Below are 21,627 nucleotides of genomic sequence, written 5' to 3'. Positions count from 1 at the left end.
ATTTTTTTTTAAAGATTTTATTCATTTATTTGAGAGAGAGAGAATGAGAGACAGAGAGCACGAGAGGGAAGAGGGTCAGAGGGAGAAGCAGACTCCCCACTGAGCAGGGAGCCCGATGCAGGACTCGATCCCGGGACTCCAGGATCATGACCCGAGCCGAAGGCAATCGCCTAACCAACTGAGCCACCCATGCGCCCCTAAAGTGGGCAGAGGATCTCAATAGACATTTTTCCAAAGAAGACATACAGATGGCCAACAGGTACATGAAAAGATGCTCAACATCACTAATATCAGGGAAATACAAATTAAAACCACAATGAGATATCACCTCATATATGTTAGAATGGCTGTTATCGAAAAGATAAGAAAGAACAAGTGTCGGTGACAATGTGGGGAAAAGTAAACCCTCATGCACTGTTGCTGGGACTGTAAATTGTTGCATCAACTATGGAAAATAGTATGGCGGTTTCTCAAAAAATTAAAAATGAAACCACCATGTGATCTGGCAATTCTACTTCGGGGTATTTATCTGAAAAAAAATGAAAACACTAATTTGAAAAGATATATGCACCCCCATGTTTATTGTAGCATTATTTACAATAGCCAGAATATGTATACACAAGAGTCCATCAATGGATGAATTGATAAAGAAAATGTATATATACAGAATGGAATATTATGCAGCCATAAAAAAGAATGAATTCTTAACCTTTTGCAATAACATGGATGCACCTTGAGGCATTATGCTAAATAAAATAGAAAAAGATAAATGGGGGCGCTTGGGTGGCTCAGTCAGTTAAGCATCTGCCTTCGGCTCGGGTCGTGAGCTCAGGGTCCTGGGATCGAGCTCCACATCGGGCTCCTTGCTCTGCGGGGAGCCTGCTTCTCCCTCTCCTACTTGCTTGTACTCTCTCACTGTCTCCCCTTCTCTCTCTCTCAAATAAATAAAATCTTTAAAAAGAAAAAGATAAATGCTTTATGATCTTATTTATATGTGGAATCTTTTTTTTTAAGATTTATTTATTTTGAGAGTGAGGGAGAGGGAGAGAGAATCTTTAGCAGACTCGGTACTGAGCATGGAGCCCAACACGGGCCTCCATCCCACAACCCTGAGGTGACAACCTGAGCCAAAACCAAGAGTTGGACACTTAACCAGCTGTGCTACTCAGGTGCCCCAATATATGTGGAATCTTTAAGCAAAAAAAACCCCAAAACAAGCAAAAAAACAAGCTCATGGATATGGAGAACAGATTTATGGTTGCCTGAGTCAGGGGAGGGAAGGTAGAATGGGTGAAGGGGAGTCAAAAGGTACAAATTTACAGTTACAGAATGAGTAAGTCATGGGGTGTGATGTACAGCATGGTCACTGTAGTTAATAACACTGTATTGCATATTTGAAAGTAGCTAAGAGTGGATCTTGAAAGTTCTCATTACAAGAAAAAATAATTTTGTGACTGTGTATGGTGATGGGTGTTAACTGGACTTACTGTGGTGATCATTTTACAATAAATACAAATAATAAATCATTACATCATACACTTGAAACTAATAATGTTATGTCAATTATACCTCAGTTTTAAAAAAGCTAACTGGCTTTTTCAATTAATGTATATTAATATATCAATACATGTTAGTGTATGTTGATAGAGTTCAAATAATAGCTATGAAAAGGATCTTTAAGGTTTCTTGTTTTGTTTGTTTGTTTATTTGAGAGAGCGTGAGTGGGGGGAAGGGGCATAGGGAGAGGGACAAGCAGGCTCCCCACCGAGCAGGGAGCATGATGCAGGGCTTGATCACATGACCCGAGTCAAATGCAGACGCTTAACCAGCTGAGCCACACAGATGCTCCTATTTAAAGTTTCTTGTTCTAGCATTATATTTCCTATATTCTGTCATCCTTTTATTGTATGTTTTATTATTTATACTCTTATGTGTTACTTTAGTCTTCAAGCATAATTGAAGCTCATTAACTTTTTGTTTCTATAAAAAATTTTATGTTATTTCATGTAATGAGGCAGTGGCTGTGTGATGTCAAGACTCCTGGCCTAGGAATGGGAATACCTGAGTTCTAGCTACAGTTCTAAGACTTTTTTTCTCTGATTTTTAATAAGCCACTTAGACTTCCCATGAAAATGCATAATGAGGCATCTCATCCAAACAAGATGGCACAGACTTCTCTCTCCTTGCTCTCCCTGTTAAAATATAACCATAAAAACCCAGAAATAACACAAGAGACAATTAGGCGAACTCTGAAAGATAGAAAGAGGAAGACCCAGAACTGGCAAAACAACCCAGCAGGAGGGTCTTAAAACCCTCTCACCCAACAGAAGAAGGGGACCCAGGTCTGGTATTTGTTGACTTCCAGTCTAGCAACACAAGGCAGATCAGGTAGGCTCATTCCCCTCCTGGATCGAGTGGGAGTCCTTCCAGCAATATCAGGTGAGCCCAGAAAAACTGACAGGAAGGATTAGAAGCCCTACTGACAATAAGTGGCCACCCAGGGAGTGCTTTCTCTCCCTTCCATGAAGGGGAGGTGGAGGGGTAGAGGAGGAGTCATATCACCAACCTAGCCTGGGAAGCAGTCTTCATCTGTGAAGGTTAAAGGTTCCCTTCTCCAGGAGAGGCACACCAGGTGGCCTGCTAGGGGGAATTCCTCCCATCCTTTCAAGTGACTGGCTGAGAGCCTACTAAATTCTCACTTCAAGAAATTTTAAAAAGAAGAGCAAAGTAAGCTCAAAGCCTACAGAAGAAAGAATAAAAATGAGAGCAGAAGAAATCAATGATCTTGAAAATATGAAAACAGAAAAATTAATGAAGCAAAAAGCTAGGTTTTTTAAATTTTAAAAAAGGTCAATAAAATTGATAAACCTTTAGCAATACTAACAAAAATAAGAAGACTCAAAGTACCAGTATCAGGAATAGAATAGTGCATATCACTGTAGATTTTCCAGACATTAAAAGGGTAATAATAATAAGCTAATGCTATGAACAACTTTACACTCAAACTTGATAACTTAGAAGAAATGGACCTTGAAAGCCCAAACTACAAAACTCAACCAAGATAAAATAGATGACATGAATAATCCTTTAGCCTTTGAAGAAATTAAATAAATAATTTAAAAGAAAAATCTCCAGGCCCAGATGGTTTTACTAGAAAATTTAAAGAATTAACAGTAATTTTACAGTTTCTTCCAGAAGACAGACAAGGAGGGAACAGTTGTCAACTGATTTTACAGAGCCAGCATTACTCTGATACCTAAACAAGATGAAGACCGTACAAAAAAAAAGAAAACCACAAAGCAGTCTCTCTCATGAGCTAGGTAAAAAAAAGTCCTCAACCAAATAGCAAACCCAACAATATAGAGAAAAGAAATATAAATGATGCCCAAATGGGCTTTATTCCAGATCTGCAAAGCTGGTTCAGTATTGAAAATCAATCAATTTAATCCATCATATCAACAGACTAACTATGAAATAGAAATATCACTAATCATATTTTATGGTTTTTGATGCAGGAAAAAAATCATATGTCCATTCTCAAGTTGGGAATAGAAGTGAACGATGTCATCTTAATAAAGAGCATCTACAGCAGACTTACAGCCAACATTATATTTATAGTGAAAGAGTGAATGTTTTCCCTCTAAGATTGAGAACAAGGCAAGGATGTCCACAGTGTTGACTGTGACACAGCACTGAAAGTTCTAACCAATGCAGTAAGGCAAGAAAGAAAAATAGGCCTACATACTGGAATAGAAAGGGGAGAGAAAGAAATAATAAAAATGTTATTCACAGATAAGAGGACTGTCTAGGTACAAATTTCTAGAACTAATAAAGAGTTTGGTATAAGGTATGAGGATACAAGATCAACACTCAAAATTATCAGTCACAATTAAAAACTACCATTTAGGGGTGCCTAGCTGGCTCAGTCAGAAGAGCATGTGACTCTTGATTTCGGAGTTGTGAGTTTGAGCTGCACATTGAGTGTAGAGATTAATTAAAAAAAAAAAAACTTTATTTTTAAAAACCCTACCACTTATAATCCTTACAAAGAAAATTAAGTACTTAGGCATAAAGTTAACAAAACATGTACAAGGATCTGTGTGCTGAAGATTGCAAAATACTAATGAAAGAAATAAAAAAACTAAATGAAAAGCTAGACTGTACTTGTGTATTGAAGGACTCCACATGGTACCAATTCACCTATTTCCAAATTGGCCTGTAGGTTTAAAGCACTTTCTATCAAAATACCAGCAAAGATTTTTGTAGGCATAAATAAACTTATTCTAAAATTTATATGCAAAGGCATAGGCCCTAGAAGCTAAAACAATTTGGAAAAGATGCATAAAGTGGGGAAATTATTCTACCCAATATTAAGGCCTATTATATAGCAGCAGTAGTCAAGACAGTGCGGCATTGGTGGAAGGATAAATGCATAAATAAATAGGATACAATAAATCTGGAAGTAGACCCACCAAATATGCCCAACTGCTATTTGACAAAGGTGCAAAAGATGAGAGGAGACCAGCGGCCCCTGGGTGGCACAGTTGGTTGAGCGGCCGACTCCTGGCTTCAGCTCAGGTCCTGATCTCAGGGTCGTGAGATTGAGCCCCCAGTCGGGCTCCAGGCTCAGCAAGGAGTCTGCTAAAGTTTCTCTTTCTCTAAAATAAATAAATCTTTAAAAAAAGAGAAGAGAGCATTTTCAACAATAATGCTAGAACAATTAGACCAAAAAAAAAAAGGACCTTAAACTAAATGTTTTTATACAAAAATTAACTCAAAATGGATCACTGATTGAAATGTAAATCTATAAACCCTTAGGAAAAATCATAGGAGAAAATTTTGGAACTAGGGGTCCATCAGCAAAAAATTCTTCAACTTGACACCAAAAGCATGATCCATAAAAGGAAAAACTGATAAATTGGACCTGTCAAAATTAAAAACTTCTGCTCTGGAAGGACCTTACTAAGAGGATGAAAAACAAACTACAGACAGGGAGAAAATATCTTCAGACCACATATCCAACAAAGGACTAGTATCTTGAATATATAAAGAACTGGTAAAATTCAATAGTAAAAAAATTAAGGGGCTCCTGGGTGGCACAGTCAGTTGGGTGTCAGACTCGTGGTTTCAACTCAAGTAGTGGTCTCAGCGTCATGGAATTGAGCCTCACATCAGGCTCCGTGCGCAGCGCAGGGTCTACTTCAGATTCTCTCTCTCTCCTTCTGCCCCTCCCACTCGTGCTCTCTCGCTCCCTCTCTCAAGTAAATAAATATTTTTTTAAAAATCAATTAGAAGGGACAAAAGACATGAGCAGCCATTTGACTAAATAGGATATATGGATGACAAAGAAGCACATGAAAAGATGTTCAGCATTTTTAGCTGTTAGGGAGATATAAACTAAAACCACCATGAGATGCCACTATACACCTATCAGAATGGAGGAAGTTAAAAATAGAACAACAAATGCTGGCAAGGTTGCAGAGAAACTGGATTGCTCATACATTGCTGGTAGGAATATAAACTAGCACAAACACTCTGAGGAACAGGTTAAGAGTTTCTTATTAAACTGAACATGCAACTACTATGATGCAGTAATTGTACTTTGGGGCATTTAGCCCAGAGAGGAAAATTTCTGTTCACACAAAAACCTTCGAATGAACATTTATAGCTGCTTTATTCATAATAGCAAAAAACTGGAAACACACCACATATCCTCAAATGGATAAATGGTTGAACAGGTACATCCATACCATGAAATACACTACTCAGCAAAAAAAAAAAGGGGGGGGGTGAGAGTAGGGGGAATGAACTATTGATGCGAGCAACAACTTGGATCAATATCCAGAGAATTATGTTGAGTCAGAAAAGTCAGTCTCAGAAAGTTGCATACTGTATAATTCCATTTATATTATATAACATTCTTGAAATACAATGTTAAAGAAATGGAGAACAGATTAGTGTGTTTGCTAGGGGGTCAGAGACAGGGGAGAGGGACCAAGGAAGGGGGGTGTGACAATAGAAGGGCACCAGGAATCTGTACGGTATCAATGTCAGAAGCCTGGCTATGATATTTTAACTTTACAGAATGTTACCATTGGAAGAAACAAATTAAAGGGCACACATTCTCTATGTTTTACAATTGTGTGTGAAGCTACAATTACTTCAAAAGTGAAAGTTTAGCTCTTTTCCTTTGGGGTGCCACCGAAGATCCTGATGTCACCGTGGGCCACCATGCGACCCAGTGTTACTCGTATTGTAAGAGCATGCCGTATCCAAAGTCTCACTTCTGCAGAGAAGTCCCTGCATCTTTGACCTGAGGCAGAAGAAGGCAAAAATGGATGAGTACCTACTATGTGGCCACATAGTATCAGATGAATATGTGCAGCTCTCCTCTGAAGCCCTGGAGGCTACCCATATTTGTGCCAACAAGTACATGGTGAAAAGCTGTAGCAAAGATGGTTTCACATCCGGGTGTGGCTCTATCCCTTCCACGTCATCCATGTCAATAAGACTGTCAACTGTATCAGCTGTCCTGTGCTGGGGTTGACGGGCTCCAGACAGATAGGCAGAGTTCCTTTGGAAAGGCCCAGGGCACAGTGGCCAGGGTCCACAGTGGCCAAATCATGTCCATCCTTACCAAATTGCAGAGCAAAGAGCGTGTGATAAAGGCCATACAAAGGGCCAAGTTCAAGTTCCCTGGCCATCGGAAGATCCACATTTTCAAGAAGTAGGGCTTTACTAAGTTTAATGCAGACGAATTTGAAGACATGCTGGCTGAAAAGCAGCTCATCCCAGACTGCTGTGGGTCAGATACATCCCTGATAGTGGCCCCTTGGACAAATGGCAGGCTCTGCACTCATGAGAACCGGCACTGCCCCCTCCTTATTCATGCCCACCAACAAATCCTACTTCCTGTGTTTAAAAAAAAAAAAAAGTTTAATTAAAAAAAAAAGGCCTTATGATACCTGTACTTCCTGTACCAGTCATCGTAAGTGTGAAGGGAGGTACAACCTGGGCCAGGCTGTGAGTGTCGTGGGTGCACATGGTAACAGTGAGCCCTAACTAGCCTTATGTTTTATTTTGACTTATGTATTCAGTATTTCTACTCCACCTTATTCAAAAAGTATTTACAGTCATTTTTATGTATTTTTATCTTTAATAATAAGGTTCATATACCTATTTACCAAATATCTTGTGAGGGTTTTCTTAGTGTTGATCACACCATCCATGCTAGGAATGAAAAAGGAAAAGTAAGAAGCATGACAGACTGAGCCCAGCCCCAGCACCTCCGGTTCCTGTGCGCATAGTATTGGTCATGCACTAGGTCTGGAGCTGGAGCTACTAATTCCATTCAGGCTTCAAGAGACTTGTAGAGGTTCTGTGCTGTGCTTGGTTAGCTGATGGGTGAACTTGGTTTTCAATGAGACACTTTTTTTTCACATTTTGCTATCCATTTGGAATGCATCTTACAATCAATGTTGATTCTTAATTTAACTGGCAGTGTTTTTCTTTTTAAGAAAAAGTTCTTTTTCTTTCTAATACATAAAATAATGGTGCTGCTTACACTTAGTGGCTCCTTAGGCTCAGTGAGATCTAGTAATCCTGTCTAAAAACAGACTTTTCAGTTTTCATCTGGGATATTTTACTGATCCTAATTTTAATAATTTTATTAAACAGTTTAGGGGAGAGGCTTTTTTTTTCTTTAGAGGAACTCCTAACAATTTGAAGGTTTCATGGTAAATTCTGTGATATTCCATGGTAATGTAGTACTTACATATACACAAATATTGAAACCTCATTTCCCCTCTTTTTTCTCCTTTGTTTTTCAAGTGTCAATATACAGCATCTGGTTTTACGACAAGAATGACTGTCACCGCATAGCCAAACTCATGGCTGAGTAAGTATTTATATCATGACATAGATTCAATTACTGATACATGAGAGATGAAAAAATGACTTTCCCTCTTACTTCTCTGTTACTGAGTCTACTAACTCATTTATTTCTCCCCTGATTTCCTGCTTATTGTCAAAAATTTATAAGAGGCAGAAAAGCTAGAATCGTCTGTAATCCTACTATTCCCATTGTTAGTGTTTTAGTCTGTTTCCTTCTAGTCTTTTTCTTTATTTGTACATTAGGTTGGGGTGATATGCTTAGGGCTGTCAAACTGCCTAACTCCAGAGGATACCATCGACACCCAGGGCACAGCCTTCCCACCACCTGCAGGGGCTTTACTAAGGGGCTTTTACTTCAGGCTCCCTACAGGTTTCTGCTCTTGACGAGTGATGCCGCGTTCAGTAGCTGATAGAGAACTCCTGCACATGCTTCCCTGAAGTGAACTTCGTTTTGACACCGATTCTAGGTTTAGTAGTCCGCAGTTTACCACTGGGTTGTGTTCCAGTAAATGTTTTGTATGTCAGAATCTTAGAATTGGGAGAGTAATTTTATTGAATTAATGTTCTGAAGGGGGGTTCACTGTGCTTTCTTAGGTTAGCCTGTGGGAGCCACCTGGCTTACCTGTGCTGCTGGTCCAGATTTTAGGAGCCCAGGACACTGTGGTGCTGAGGGGGCCTGCGGTGCCACACAGCTCTGGGCAGAGCGTTACAGCGGGCGGTGTGTTCTGGCTCGCCTGTGTTTCCCTTGCACAGTTTTTGCCTGAATCTCCTCAGAGATGTGGAGCCCCTTCTGTCAAATCAAAATTCCCTTTGCTCTCCTGCAAGGTTCTTATCTGCATCTTTGGAAGAAAACAGTCCTCATTTTTTAAGAAACAGGCCAATTTTACACTAATTTCTGTAAATGTGTAGTAAATAATTAACCCCCAAACCTCAGTTCCAAGTATATTTGCATTTTAAAAGAAGCACACATGGCTAAGGCAACGTTTTAATCCAGGACCGCTCACATGTCCTGATGCGATGTTTGTCAGCCTCCTGCTTTATTTGCTTTGGCTGTGAGCTCACAGGGGAGGCCATGTTTATTACTGTGGGCACACACCCCTGCAGACAGTGTTCCAGATGAACTTGGATCACTCAGGCTTGAAGAATCACACTTTTGTTTTTATAACACCTTTTCTCTGGAAATTAATTAATTAAAACTGCTTTTTTATAAAGCCATTTGCTATGTGATGACTACTTTTTTGTAGTTTTGAAAGTTACAGCAAAGGCACTTCCCTAATTACTTAGAAGACACAGATTTGCTGATTCTTGGTTATCCTGAAATCCAGAATATTTTCCTTAAATATCCAAACTTTGGGATATATTAATATATAGACTTTCTCCTGCAGGTTGCAAGCTTTTGGGCCCCAAGTGAGAAATTTGTTTCTTTTAGCTTTAATAGCTACTTACAGGAAACCATTTTGAGCTTTTTTCTAAACTGTCAGGGCCAGCGGTACCCCTCATATAAGACTTCAGATGGTAAATGAGGCCAAAGACTGAAGGCCTATCTGAAGATAGTGTATGGAACCCAAAAATAGGGTGAGGAAGTAGAAACAGAAAGCAGAAGGGAAGAGAAGAGTTTTCAGGTTCTTTCATGAGAAATGCCCAAAAGAAGCACATTTGCTTACACTTCCAGCTGGTTTTACTAGAAGCAGAGGAGGTACTGAAAGTGATTAGAGAGTGCCCTCATGAAACTGTTGATAATGAGTTTTAAGTGTCTGGACTATTTGTGGCCGAAGAGAATACCTTATATGTTAACATTAACTTTGTGATAAATGGTGTTCTGGTCACCAAAGATAAAAAAAGACTACTTTATCTTTCCTTACTCTGACTTTGCCTGTGTACAGCTTCTGTTTGCCACATATTTCAGAATATCATCTCTGCTAGCCAGAAATACAGGTAAAATTCTTTCTGGCATATTGTGTGTCTCAATAACTGTGCCTGTCAGTGCCCATCCTGTTAAATCACTGTTTCAACAGCTGCAATATAATAAAAATTCTCCAAGTAAAGAACTTGATTTATTCCAAAAGATGTTTATAAAAACTGAGAAGCTGTGTGGGAGAGCAAGCAGATTTCTAGACCTGTACATACCCGAATTTGGAAATCCTCTTTGGCCAGTGGCAAAGTTGAAAATCCACTAAACTTGGGAAATGCTGACTCTCCTAAAGAGAAAATCCACTCTGCCGGAAACTTTTCTTAACAATAAACACTTGTTTAAATGGTTGCCTATATAGACTAGGAACTTTGGAGAACTCATGGAAGTGAGCTTTATTCTGACTTTACAGATAGGCTTGGGGCATATTTGAGAGGAGGGTGAGAGGCAAGGGCATTCCTCACAGAGTTTGGGTTGGAAGAGGCCTTACAGAGTCCAAGCATCATTCCTGTCCCTTCCATGCCACCTGGACAGCTTCTGCTTGCAGCAGTGGTGAGCTTTGTAAGGTGGCCTGTTCCACCGGTGAGCAGTGGTAACTACTAGAAATGTGCTTCTCTTTGGGGGTGCCTGGCTGGCTCAGTCAGTAAAGCATGTGGCTCTCGATCTCAGGGTCAGGAGTTCAGGCCCCATTCGGGCATAAAGCTTACTTTAAAAAAAAAAAAAGAACAAAAGAAAGAAAAGAAATGTTCTTCTTTTAAATCAAAATTACAGATCCAGTCTGGGTCGGGGAGAGCGGAATACCAGCCTGGGCAAGCCAGGCAGCATGGCAGGAGGTAGAAGAAGTAGGCTGCGTGACCAGAGTCCTCAGTAAAGGTGGATTCAGGCTGGTGCAGCCTGTAACTTGAGTGTAAATACAAGTCACTTGAAAGAGCATTCTTTTTTTCTCATTATTAAAGGAGCACCTGTTAATTATGGAAAATGAAGGAAAATGAAATCGCTTGTGACCCACTGTCAAGAAATAACCAGTATGTCTCTCCAGTCTTTTTCCTTTGCAACAGGCGTCACAGCTGTGACAGTACAATCTTTCTTTCCCAGTATGGATATAAGAGAAGCAATATTGATTCTAATTGGTCTCATCCTCATATCACACATCAGTCTTCTTTCACTCTCCTGTAAAGTCCATGATTGTACATTCATTTTAGAAATAATCATCCCAGGGGCGCCCGGGTGGCTCAGTCGGTTAAGCGTCTGACTCTTGGTTTCAGCTCAGGTCATGATCTCAGGCTCCTGGGATCAAGCCCTGTGCTGGGCTCCACGCTCAGCAGGGTGTCTGCCTGAGATTCTCTCTCTCCCTCTGCCCCTCCCCCTGCTCACTTTCTCTCTAGAATAAATAAATCTTAAAAAAAAAAAAAAACTAGATGCATTTAAGCATCTGCCTTCAGCTCACATCATGATCCCAGGGTCATAGGATTGAACCCCGCATCAGGCTCCTGCTCAGCAGGGAGCCTGCTCCTCCCCCTCCTTCTGTAGCTCCCCCTGCTTGTGCTCTCTTGCTCTCTCTGTCAAATAAATAAAATCTTAAAAAAAAACCAAACAAACAAACAAACTCGAGGCACCTGGGTGGCTCAGTCGTTAAGCGTCTGCCTTCGGCTCGGGTCATGATCCCAGGGTCCTGGGATCGAGCCCCTCATTGGGCTCCCTGCTCTACGGGAAGCCTGCTTCTCCCTCCCCCGCTCCCCCTGCTGGTGTTCCCTCTCTCGCTGTGTCTCCCTGTCAAATAAATAAATAAAATCTTTAAAAAAGAGCCTTGCCACAATGACCCTGACCTCAGCCACCCACTCAGTGATTTCTAAGGAGAGAATAAGGGAAACCTTGGAAGATTCCCTGAGACCTCTCTTCCCAAGAAGGTTCTCTCCCCCCGCACTAGTCTGGTGTTGGTACAAACTGCACAGTAGGTTGCTCAGCTATGCAGCCTGCCTTTGTCTTGCTGGCCACGTCCATTTGAAAATGTACTTTACCTGGTAGTTTGACTGAGTCTGAGATACTTCAAAAAAGAGAAAGAAATAATTTAGTCATTTTAACTTATCTGCTCCCACCAACTCTAGAAAAGAATTCTGTACTTCTGTCCTAACAGCCACCATCAGTCGGCATTGCTGTGCATGAGCTGGTGAAGTGGTTAGTCATGTATTCCCGGGATGAGGTAACCGAGGCCCCGTGTTCATATTGGGAGGCCAGTGTACCCTATGACATTCTTCCCGTATCTGCAGAAGACGAGCACCAGGAGGGTTCATGCATCAGGTTATGTCTAAAGAAGTCTTTCTGAAACCTGGTTCTCTTCCACTAGTGTTGTAGAAGAGGAGACACGGCGGTCCCAGCAAGCAGCTCGGGACAAGCAGAGTCCCAGCCAGGCCAACGGCTGCAGTGACCACAGGCCCATTGACATCCTGGAGATGCTAAGCAGAGCCAAGGATGAATATGAGAGGGTGAGATGCTGACTGGGAGGACGGAGAGGGGAGGAGGAGGCCTGCAGGGGGTTCATGTGCTGGGGAAGTTACCTCAAGGCCAGTAGAGGTAATTAGTCCAAAAAGAAAGTATGTCTTACTGTTTTTAGCCTAAAAGACAGGGAAAGAAATTTGCTTATCTCAGAGTCCTTGACTTGGCATGAAAATTTAGAATGCTATTTTTCTGTTCTTGTAAAATTACTATGGGAGAAAGTGGTTTCAGGGTACAGAAGGTAGCCTGCAGCAGGTAGTTCCAAAAAAGCTTCTTGCCTGTTGTTCACCCCTGCAGTCTCTGCTAGGGCTTAGGAATTTATGTAGTCCGATCATTTTTACCCGCTAATACTAAAGGGCATATTTATGGTCTGTAATTGATGGTAGGTTCACAGCCTTTAATTTGGATTTTACCCACATGTGAAGCTTTTCTAGAATTCTTTTCTTTTTCTTTTTTGTGTGTTAGTTTAAAAGTTAAATGATAATATTTTCTCCCCAAGGTTGAATAAAATGGAAGTTGTAGGGCATTTGTTAATTTATTTAATACACACTTATGAACTGTCCACTGTGTGTCAAGCAGTGGACATTTCCTCAGTGATCATCAAACCGTGTGGCTTTGAAACTGTCCTGGCTTTTCACCTGACATGGGCACTTCAGAGCCCTACACTTCTAGGAGCAAGACCAAAGGTTCCCACTGCTGCACTTTGTTTTAGTGGAATTGTAATTGTCACCTTACTCTTTACTCATATTTGATTAAGTACTTTCTTTCATTTTCTGTGTAATCCTCACCTCACCAAAAATTTAAGGAACAAAGTATGAAAAGCACTCTCTGATGTGTTTCCCAAACAGTTCTACTCTGTCACTAGCCTCTGCATGGTTAGCAAGTGATCCTTAAGGAAAAGTTCCAGTTGGTCAAGTGAGTTAAGGAAACATTGTTTATGGGGCTCCTCCTCCCCCATCCTCCTAGGGCTTTGCAATGCTCAAGACTCTGAGAGGCCCTATAATAAATTCCCAAATTGATTTAACCACAGGACCATTTTTCACATATTCCCCTTTAGCATCTCAAGAGTCTAGAGTTAAGGAAACAAACTTTGTAAACAGTGCTCTGGAAGGTAGTTTCCTCTAACAAAGGAAGTCATATTTAGACACCAAGGAGGTCCCACCCAGGGTAGAGAAGTATACATTAGAGTCCAGGAGAAGTTTCAAATTATACCAAATTCCTCAGTGTCTCATTGCGAATTAGGAGGAATTTCTGGATCTGTGAAAATTAATATAGGAAAAGCAGTCATCTCTATAGTAGATTCGTTGATTTTTAGGAAACTGGATGAGAATAAATTTTAAGAATCATTTTTTGTACTTTTAGACATTCCCCCAGACCCCCTCATATCTTAATGAGATCTGGATTATCTACATAGGTGCCTTGTTCAGTTTTTATAGAGGCCTTTCTGTGTTCTGATAACAGGTAACTAATAAACCCAGGGCTCTGCCACATATGCCCAGTGATGACTAGATCATGGTGGTGCCACACGGGACAGAAAGTGCAGGGGCAGTACACCAGAGCTGGCGCTCTAGGAGGTGGCCCGCTTACTCCTCAGGCTAAGTAGCGAGTGGCTGCAAAATGAAAGCAGGAACTGAAACTTAGTTTTTGTACACAAAGCTATAAAGGAGCTTTAGGTCAAGCAGCAGTCTGAAAATCTGACCTGATTTCTATTTAATGCATTGTGAAAGTAAGAATATGGAGAGCACAGTAAATAACTGTTGTAAAGAAAATGTTCCCAGTGGTGTGGAACAAAGAAAATCATGTCTAGAACTAAAACATTAGGGAACTTAGTAAAATCTTTGGTACTTACTTTATAATGTGTTCTTTCTGTTTTTGAAAACTATCTGTAAACAGGCGGAGCTTCCTGAAAGAACAGTTTTGTTTCTTGTCTGCACTTGCCTGTCATCTAACCAAATGGAGTTGGTATTAGCAGTGACCCATGAATTCATATCAGTGTTTGCGTGGGTGCTCTCAGCTGCCACATGGTTCCAGTTGGCTCCTTTGTTTATCTTTAGGTAGATACTTAGATTGACAGTCAAGGGCAGGGGTACAAACCACACCTCAGCAGTGGGATGTACTCCCAACCCTAAATCTCCCCCGTCCACTGTGTGTCATATAATGAATGAAATTCCAGACTTTGGGGTGCAGGATTTACAATGGAGACTGCTTGGAAATAAGAACTGCCTATATAAACATTTTCTCCCTGAGTCCTATAGTTTGTTTTAACCAGTGTACCTTTTTTAATGTAAAGAAAGATAGCTAAACCCGCAGTCCTTTACAGTTGCTCCTTGCTGAGTTACTTCTAGTCACAGGATATAATCCTGGATTTTTGTAGGGGTTGATTGTATTTTATATTTAAAGATTAGAGTAGAAGAAAAAGACACATAATCCCACCACCTAGAAATGGTCACTGTTAATACTTCACTATGTATCCTTCCAAAAATATGTATAAATATGTCCCAGTGTGTGTGGTACATTTCTCTACACTAGTTTTATCAACTAGTTTTAAAAGTCACTTTTATTAACTCTTTTATAACCAGTTTTTTCCAAAGAGCAATATCTTTATGACAGTGGGCTGTTCATCTCATAGGGAGTCCCTGTGAGATTTCTTTTGGTAGAATGAAAAGTCTTTGAAAAAGAGAACAGTGATATTAATAGCTGCATATTTTTCCTTCCGTGCCTTACATAAACAATATGCTGTTTTTTTCTGATTCTCTTAAGAATTCAGAAATATATCCTGTAGCTAAGTTTTCACATTCAGTATTTTCTCTTAAGATAAATTACTTGAAATAGAATTGGTAGATCAAAGGATTTTGATATTTCTAAGGTTTTTACCAACTATTGTAAAATTACCCTTAGGAAAGTTTGTGATTGTTCACTTCCCCCAGTCCATACAAATAAATACTAGAGTGTCATCAACAAACAAACTCAAATGAAACCTTCCAAGAACAGACCTACACATGTATAAAAAAATGTCTGAAATTCTAGAGACCTTTTAAAGCATAACCCATCTTGTAGCTCACGTTGAGTTAAGTATAGGAGACTCAACTACCCCCAAAACCACATGGGCCACGGGAGTGCATGCAGTGGGTCAGGGTGGACCCGATGAGGACAGAGCCTGGCCCTGCATCAGAGGGTCACTTGCAGCTCAGCTCCAGTTGTTGTTGCCAAGGTATCCAGCTTCTCTCTGAAAATAACAAGCTGGGATTTTTATGTGCAAACTCTCAATTTTTAAAATGTTTCTGAACATTTTATACCTTCTGTTATAGGAACTTGTGAACAGTGTTTTGAGCTTTTCTCTAATACAGTTTAATTCCAGGCACTCTCCATAATGTGTTAATATAGGTTGATGGGGGTATTGCATAAAGAGGTGGAAAGTAAGATATTTCATAAGCAGGTAAAATAGTTGAGGGGGGTTAAGAGGTACAGACTGCCAGTTAGAAAGCGAGTGAGTCACAGGGATGAACAGTACCGCACAGGGAATATAGTCAGTAATGTTGTAGTGACTGTCTGCTGGCCACACTTACCCTCATAGGCACCATGTGATGTGGAGAATTGTCTAATGCTTCAGGAGTTTTCAGATGTTTTCAAAAAGATATTTCATAGACTTCCCCAGGCTCTTTCACCTCTATGTAAATGGGTAACACTGAGTAAAAGGTGTTTTGAAATAAGGATTAAGTCATTTGCATAGAAAAAATGCCTCTTTGCCATTCTTTTAACATTGGAGTGCCTAACACTGTGCTAAAAAAAAAAAAAAACCCTAAAAAAAGATCACTAGATGGACATGGGATTATAAATTTTAGAAATCTAAAGTTATATTTGGGCTATCTGATCCAGCATCTAGTGAGCATTATCCATGTCAAAACAGAACACTCAGGAGACCAGATTTAAAAAAAAAAAAAAAAAGCCCCAACTTCAGTCCAGGGACGTGTTAATTTTGATAGCATAGTACATATGATGTTTTGCTAACCAAATAATAGTCAGCAAACTTTTCACATGATGTACTTTTCCTTTTAATTTCAGAATCAGATGGGCGACTCCAATATCTCCAGCCCTGGGTTACAGCCAAGTACTCAGCTCTCCAATCTGGGAAGCACCGAGACTCTAGAAGAGATGCCATCGGGGTCACAAGATAAGGTCTGTACAGCTAAAGCTCTAGCTTTGTCCAGGGTAACAAAACACAGAGTAGTATTTTGTAAAGATATTAATGCAGTACAGATATGATGTTATTTATCTGTCAGGGTGCATACAGGCAGCAACATGCTAACATCCACTCTTGTCATTTGCCCTGTCTTTCCATCTAGATTTTGCAGGAGCCTCCACTTTGGTTTTAGAGCTTTTGCCCTTGCCACCCCCTTACCTCTTCACCCAGTAGCCGGAGTAATCCTGATTCAACATAAGTTAGATCATGGCATTCCTCTGCTTAAAATGTTCCAGTGGTGCCCCCTCTCACTCGAATCAAAGCCAAGGAGGCCATGCCAGTGGCCCACCAGGCCTGACCTGCTCTGGTTCGCTGCCCCTGCCTCATCTTTTCTCTCCCTGCCTTGCTCACTTGGCCCCAGCCTCGTTGGCTCTTCTGCCTTTCCACAAATGTGCCAGACTTACCTCTGCCTCAGGACAGGCCTTTACACTTGCTGTTCCCTTTGTGTGGAATACTTTCCTCCCAGATAGGGTTTTCTTTATTACTTCTTTCAAGTCTCGAGGGTCCTCCATACAGATGAGGCCTTGTCTGGTCACCCTGTTTTAAGTAACAATCCTTCCTTACCCCTGTCCTGCTCTGTCTTATTTTCTCCCTACGGCTTCACCAGCCAACATGGTTTATGACTTTTTCCTAGGCTCACTGTGTCTCCTCTCCCTAAGTGTAAGCTCCATAGGGACAGGCAGTTTTATCTGCCTTGTTCATTGCCGTATTCTCAGCACCTAGCATCTGTAAATATTTGTTGACTGAATTAGATTTCTTTGTAGCCGATGGCTTAATAAATGAACAGATACCAAGTATAAAACCCATAGTTTTTTAACTAATCTTTTTACTTTGAGATAATTATAGATAAACATGCAATTACAAAAAAATAATACAGAAAGATCCCACGTACCCTTTGTCCATTTCTCCACTGATTACAACTTGCAAAATAAAGTACAATATCACAACCAGGATATTGACAAAATCTACCCATGTGGTCCACATTTCCTCAGTTGTATTCACATTCATTTCTGTGTGTATGTGCAGGTATGTATCTCTGTGCGATTTTATGTCCTGTATAGCTCTGTGTATCCACCCCCACGGTCAAGATAACGAAGACTTATATCAACACAAGGGTTCTTCATGTTGCCTTTGTATTGTCACACCGACTCCCCTGTCACACCTTCCTGTCTTTCCCCTCCTCCCATCCCTAACCCTGGCAGCCGCTAATCTGTCCCCCATTCTATAATGTCATTTCAAGAAAGTTATGTAAATGGAATTATATAATATATAACCTTTTGGGAGTGTCTTTCTTCACTCAGCATGATTCCTGGAGATGTCATTGAAATTATTGGGTTTATCAGTAGTGTGTTCTCTTTGGTCTCTTTTATTCTGCCGCCCAGTCAAGTAGGAGTACCAAGATTTGTTTAACCATTTCTAACCATTTGCCTGTTGACAGAACACCTGGGTTGTTTTCAGTTTTTAGCTATTACAAGTAAAGCTTTTGTGAACATTTGTGCATAGGTTTTTGTACACAGATTTCCATTTCTCTGGGATAAATGCTAAGTCATGCAAATGTTGGGTCACTTGGTAATTCCATGTTTTAGTTTATTAAGAAACTGCCATAGAGTTTTCCAAAGAGGCTATACCATTAACATTCCCATCAGCAATGTATCCATAATGTTTTTAAGTATTTAGGTGATAGCCAGATTTTGTATACTGCGTTCCCATGCTCCATTTTTACCATATTTGCATTTAGAGGCCTGGAGGTCAAGCGTATATTAAGAGTGGTGCTATGTAAAATGTAATTTTTACAAAATAAATGTTGAGGGAGAGAAGGAACAGCATCCCTGTGTTCCTTCTTATCTGGTGTATCAGCCCCAAGTGTTCAGTGGGCCAATCACATCCCCTTTCTGATTCATGAGTCACTTCCCCTTTCCTTTCTGAATCCTGGAGTTAAGGATTCTTGTACTGCCTAACTCCTGGGGCGATTGTGAGAACCAAATGAAGGAACAGACCCAAGACCCAGAGAACCATTTAGAACACAGACCTTGGGATAGAAGAGGTTTCCTATTACAAACCCATATTGCAATCAAAACTAGGCTCAGGGCATCAGTGCCTGCTTTCTGTAAAGACCAACAAGAAAGTCCCCAGCACCATGCCCATTATTCCGAGTCTGGCCTCCCCAGCACCGCCGCAGAGCAGCCTCACCTCTCGAGAGCACGATAGGTGGCAGGCCGCGTACTGCTTGGGTAAATGGGTACTGGAGTGGGTTGAGCAATGCCTGTTGCCACGGCCAGGGAAAAGGAAGAACAGCAAGGAAGAAATGATAACTGGGCAGAGATTTCCAGGTAATTGAAAACAGGCAAAATACTCTTAATGCTTTGTTTCTTAAGTTCCATGACATCTGGTGTTAGCATCATTTTTATTGTACAGAAAATAGCTCTTCACACAATAACAGATTATATAAGCATGAGATGAAGGTAGCATCAATATCATTCTCGTATGTGTGTGAAAACAGAGACCCAGGGTAATTCTGTAAAAATCCGAGCATTTTCTTACTGGGGTGTAATTAACACTGTAACTTTCTGTAGCTGTAACTTTTAAACATTGTAACTACCACCCAGATCAAGAGATACAAAATTTCCACCATCTTAAACTCAATAAAAACTGAGTTCATTTGTCACAAATAGGGCAACTGCAACAAAAAGGAAAAGAAATCTTAATCATTAAGTTTAAAGACAATTATTTTTATGTACAGATTCCATCGTATTATACATTAAAGACTTTGTATAATAAGCTTTCAAGCCAAGTTAATAACAGATGGTGGGGGCAGGGGTGGAGAAATTGACCCGGAAGAATGCCTTACGAGCCATAAAACAGTGTCCATTGAAACATGAAGGGTGTGATGAGCTGTGCATGCTTGGCCTTTCAGCAGAAGTGCCAGTGATGGATCTGTGCACGCACAGTATTGAAGTGGGCACAGGGAGAATTAGACCCTCTAACGAGCAGAGTGTTGATGTTTGTTACTCCTTCATTCGCACATCCTTCTGAAAGTCCATTTTATAGGCCACGGTGACAGAATTTTGTAGAATATTGGGATCTGGATATTGTCAGAAGCCCTGTGATTGACTAAAATTAGCTTAAATCCATAATCAGCCCCTATGCACAGATAGTACACTTCTTTGGCAACACTGCCATCTGGTGCTGAGGAGCGAGTAATGCTGTCAGGTCTTCATAGTATTAAATCCCATTTCAGTGTCATAATTCACTTGCTAAAATTCCCTTGGGACTATTTCCCTAGTATGTGGTTTGTTGTGGGGTTTTTTTGTTTTTGTTCCTGAGGTTAAGAATAATACATAGGGGCGCCTGGGTGGCTCAGTGGTTAAGTGTCTGACTTTGGCTCAGGTCATGATCTCGGGGTCCTGGGATTGAGCCCCATGTTGGGCTCCCTGTTCAGCAGGGAGTCTTCTCCCTCTCCCCTTCCCCTGCTCATATTCTCTCTCTGCCTCTCAAATAAATAAATAAATTCTTAAAGAAAAGAAAAGAAGAATACATAGCTCCTGGTGTGCCCGGTACACTGACCAGGTAGGAAATCTGACATGGACACCATAGATCCAGACCGAAAGAGGAAATTCCCTAAGTGGCAAGAGCTGTGGGGTGAAGAAGGAGCAGTGTGAAGCCTGATAGAGTGTACTAGCATTTTGTTGTGCACCATACATACTGTTGCTCCCTGAATTCCATTCCACAAGGGGAATGGTGAGACTAACACTTGATGTAAATGGGGCATTGCAAAACATAGAATTCAGACATGAAGGAAGAATAAATTCACCTTTTCTTTGGATGAGAGGAGATGAATCCATGAATAAATAAGGCCAACTACTAGAGCAGTGTGGCATTTTTTCTTGTGGGGAGAGAGGGGAGAGAGAGTCCTCTCAAATGCAGAGACTAAAGCTTTTATGTAGAGAAGCACACTCTGCTCACTTCCCTCTTGTGACTGATTTAGCCAGTTATACATATTTCCAAAAGTGGGTACATTTTGATCTATAGCTGCCTCTTGATTATTCAAGCCATAGATGTACCTGTTTTCCAGAAGCCATTATCACCATCCAGTTGATTAGGTAACCTAGAATATATTTACTTGACACGTCAGTACAGGGGCATAATGGTTAAGAATGTGGACTTACCATTAGGACTAGGTTGAGTCTGGTTCTGTTATACTTGAGTGTCATCTACAAGATGGCAGTGATAATAATATGGCCCCCACTGATTAATAAAGTAATGCGTATGAGGTGCTTAGCACAGGGCCTCCCATATGGTGAGTGTTCTGTCTCTGGTCACTCTGCTTGCCATCGTAACTTCATTTATCCCTTCTTATGTGAGATTCCCCTGAAACCCTAATGCCTTACCACGCATCCTATTCCAGAGAAAGTCTGAGAATATTTCTGGTTTGGTAGAAGTTGTAGGGAGGCCCTATGGAGAAATCTGGAAACTTTCTGCTGCTTTTGCAGTCAGGGTTCAAGGCTCTACCATATGGATTCATTTTTTAATGTGAAGTCAATTTTAAACCATTAGAAATAGCCTTTTTTTAAGTGTAAAAACATTTCAAGCGTACACGTAGGTAATTTTAATTGTTCAAAAGTCGATTTATGTTCCACTGGGCAGGTAAAAATCGCTACTTGAATCATTGCCGTTTTCTGAAGCCTAAGGTATATTTCATATTGAATTTTCTCCATGTCCCGTTGTTTACTTTTTTTTTTTTTTTTTGAGGGAGCGAGAGCACGCATGTGTGCTTAAGCAGAGAATGGGGGGAATTGAAGGGCAGAGGGGGAGGGAGAATCCCAAGCAGGCTCCACACTCAGCACAGAGCCCAGTTCGGGGCTCTGGATCCCACTACCCCAAGTTCACAACCTGAGCCAAAATCAAAAGTCGGACATTTAACCGACTGAGCCACTCAGGTGCCCCCATCCTTTTCTTAAAACATAAAAATATTTGTATTCTTACCTGGGAAAGACTCAAGTTTCTGCAAGATAGACTCAATATGGTCCATATTTTTCAAAGTATGTCTATCCAAACGTTTTTTGTGTGTATATACATCTATATGAATAGAATG

General features: G+C 40.7%; 1 protein-coding gene and 1 pseudogene across 1 annotated transcript in view; both read left to right on the top strand.

The window, feature by feature from the left end:
* The window catches only part of DCP1A (decapping mRNA 1A), a 55,377-nt gene that overhangs the window by 21,080 nt on the left and 12,670 nt on the right, over positions 1–21,627 (top strand). The window contains exons 4-6 of the mRNA XM_025885421.2: positions 7,831–7,897; positions 12,147–12,285; positions 16,358–16,471. Coding sequence (XP_025741206.2) covers positions 7,831–7,897; positions 12,147–12,285; positions 16,358–16,471 — 320 coding nt within the window. The remainder of the gene's footprint in view (positions 1–7,830; positions 7,898–12,146; positions 12,286–16,357; positions 16,472–21,627) is intronic.
* On the top strand, positions 6,043–6,862 carry LOC112833731 (large ribosomal subunit protein uL16-like; annotated as a pseudogene).

The sequence above is a fragment of the Callorhinus ursinus genome, unplaced genomic scaffold (genome assembly GCF_003265705.2).
Source record: "Callorhinus ursinus isolate GAN/ISIS: 27379988/994484 unplaced genomic scaffold, GSC_fseal_2.0 scaffold15, whole genome shotgun sequence".
NCBI lineage: Eukaryota > Metazoa > Chordata > Mammalia > Carnivora > Otariidae > Callorhinus > Callorhinus ursinus.
The sequence above is the reverse complement of the archived record's forward strand: the minus strand, read 5'-3'. Positions and strand labels throughout refer to the sequence as shown.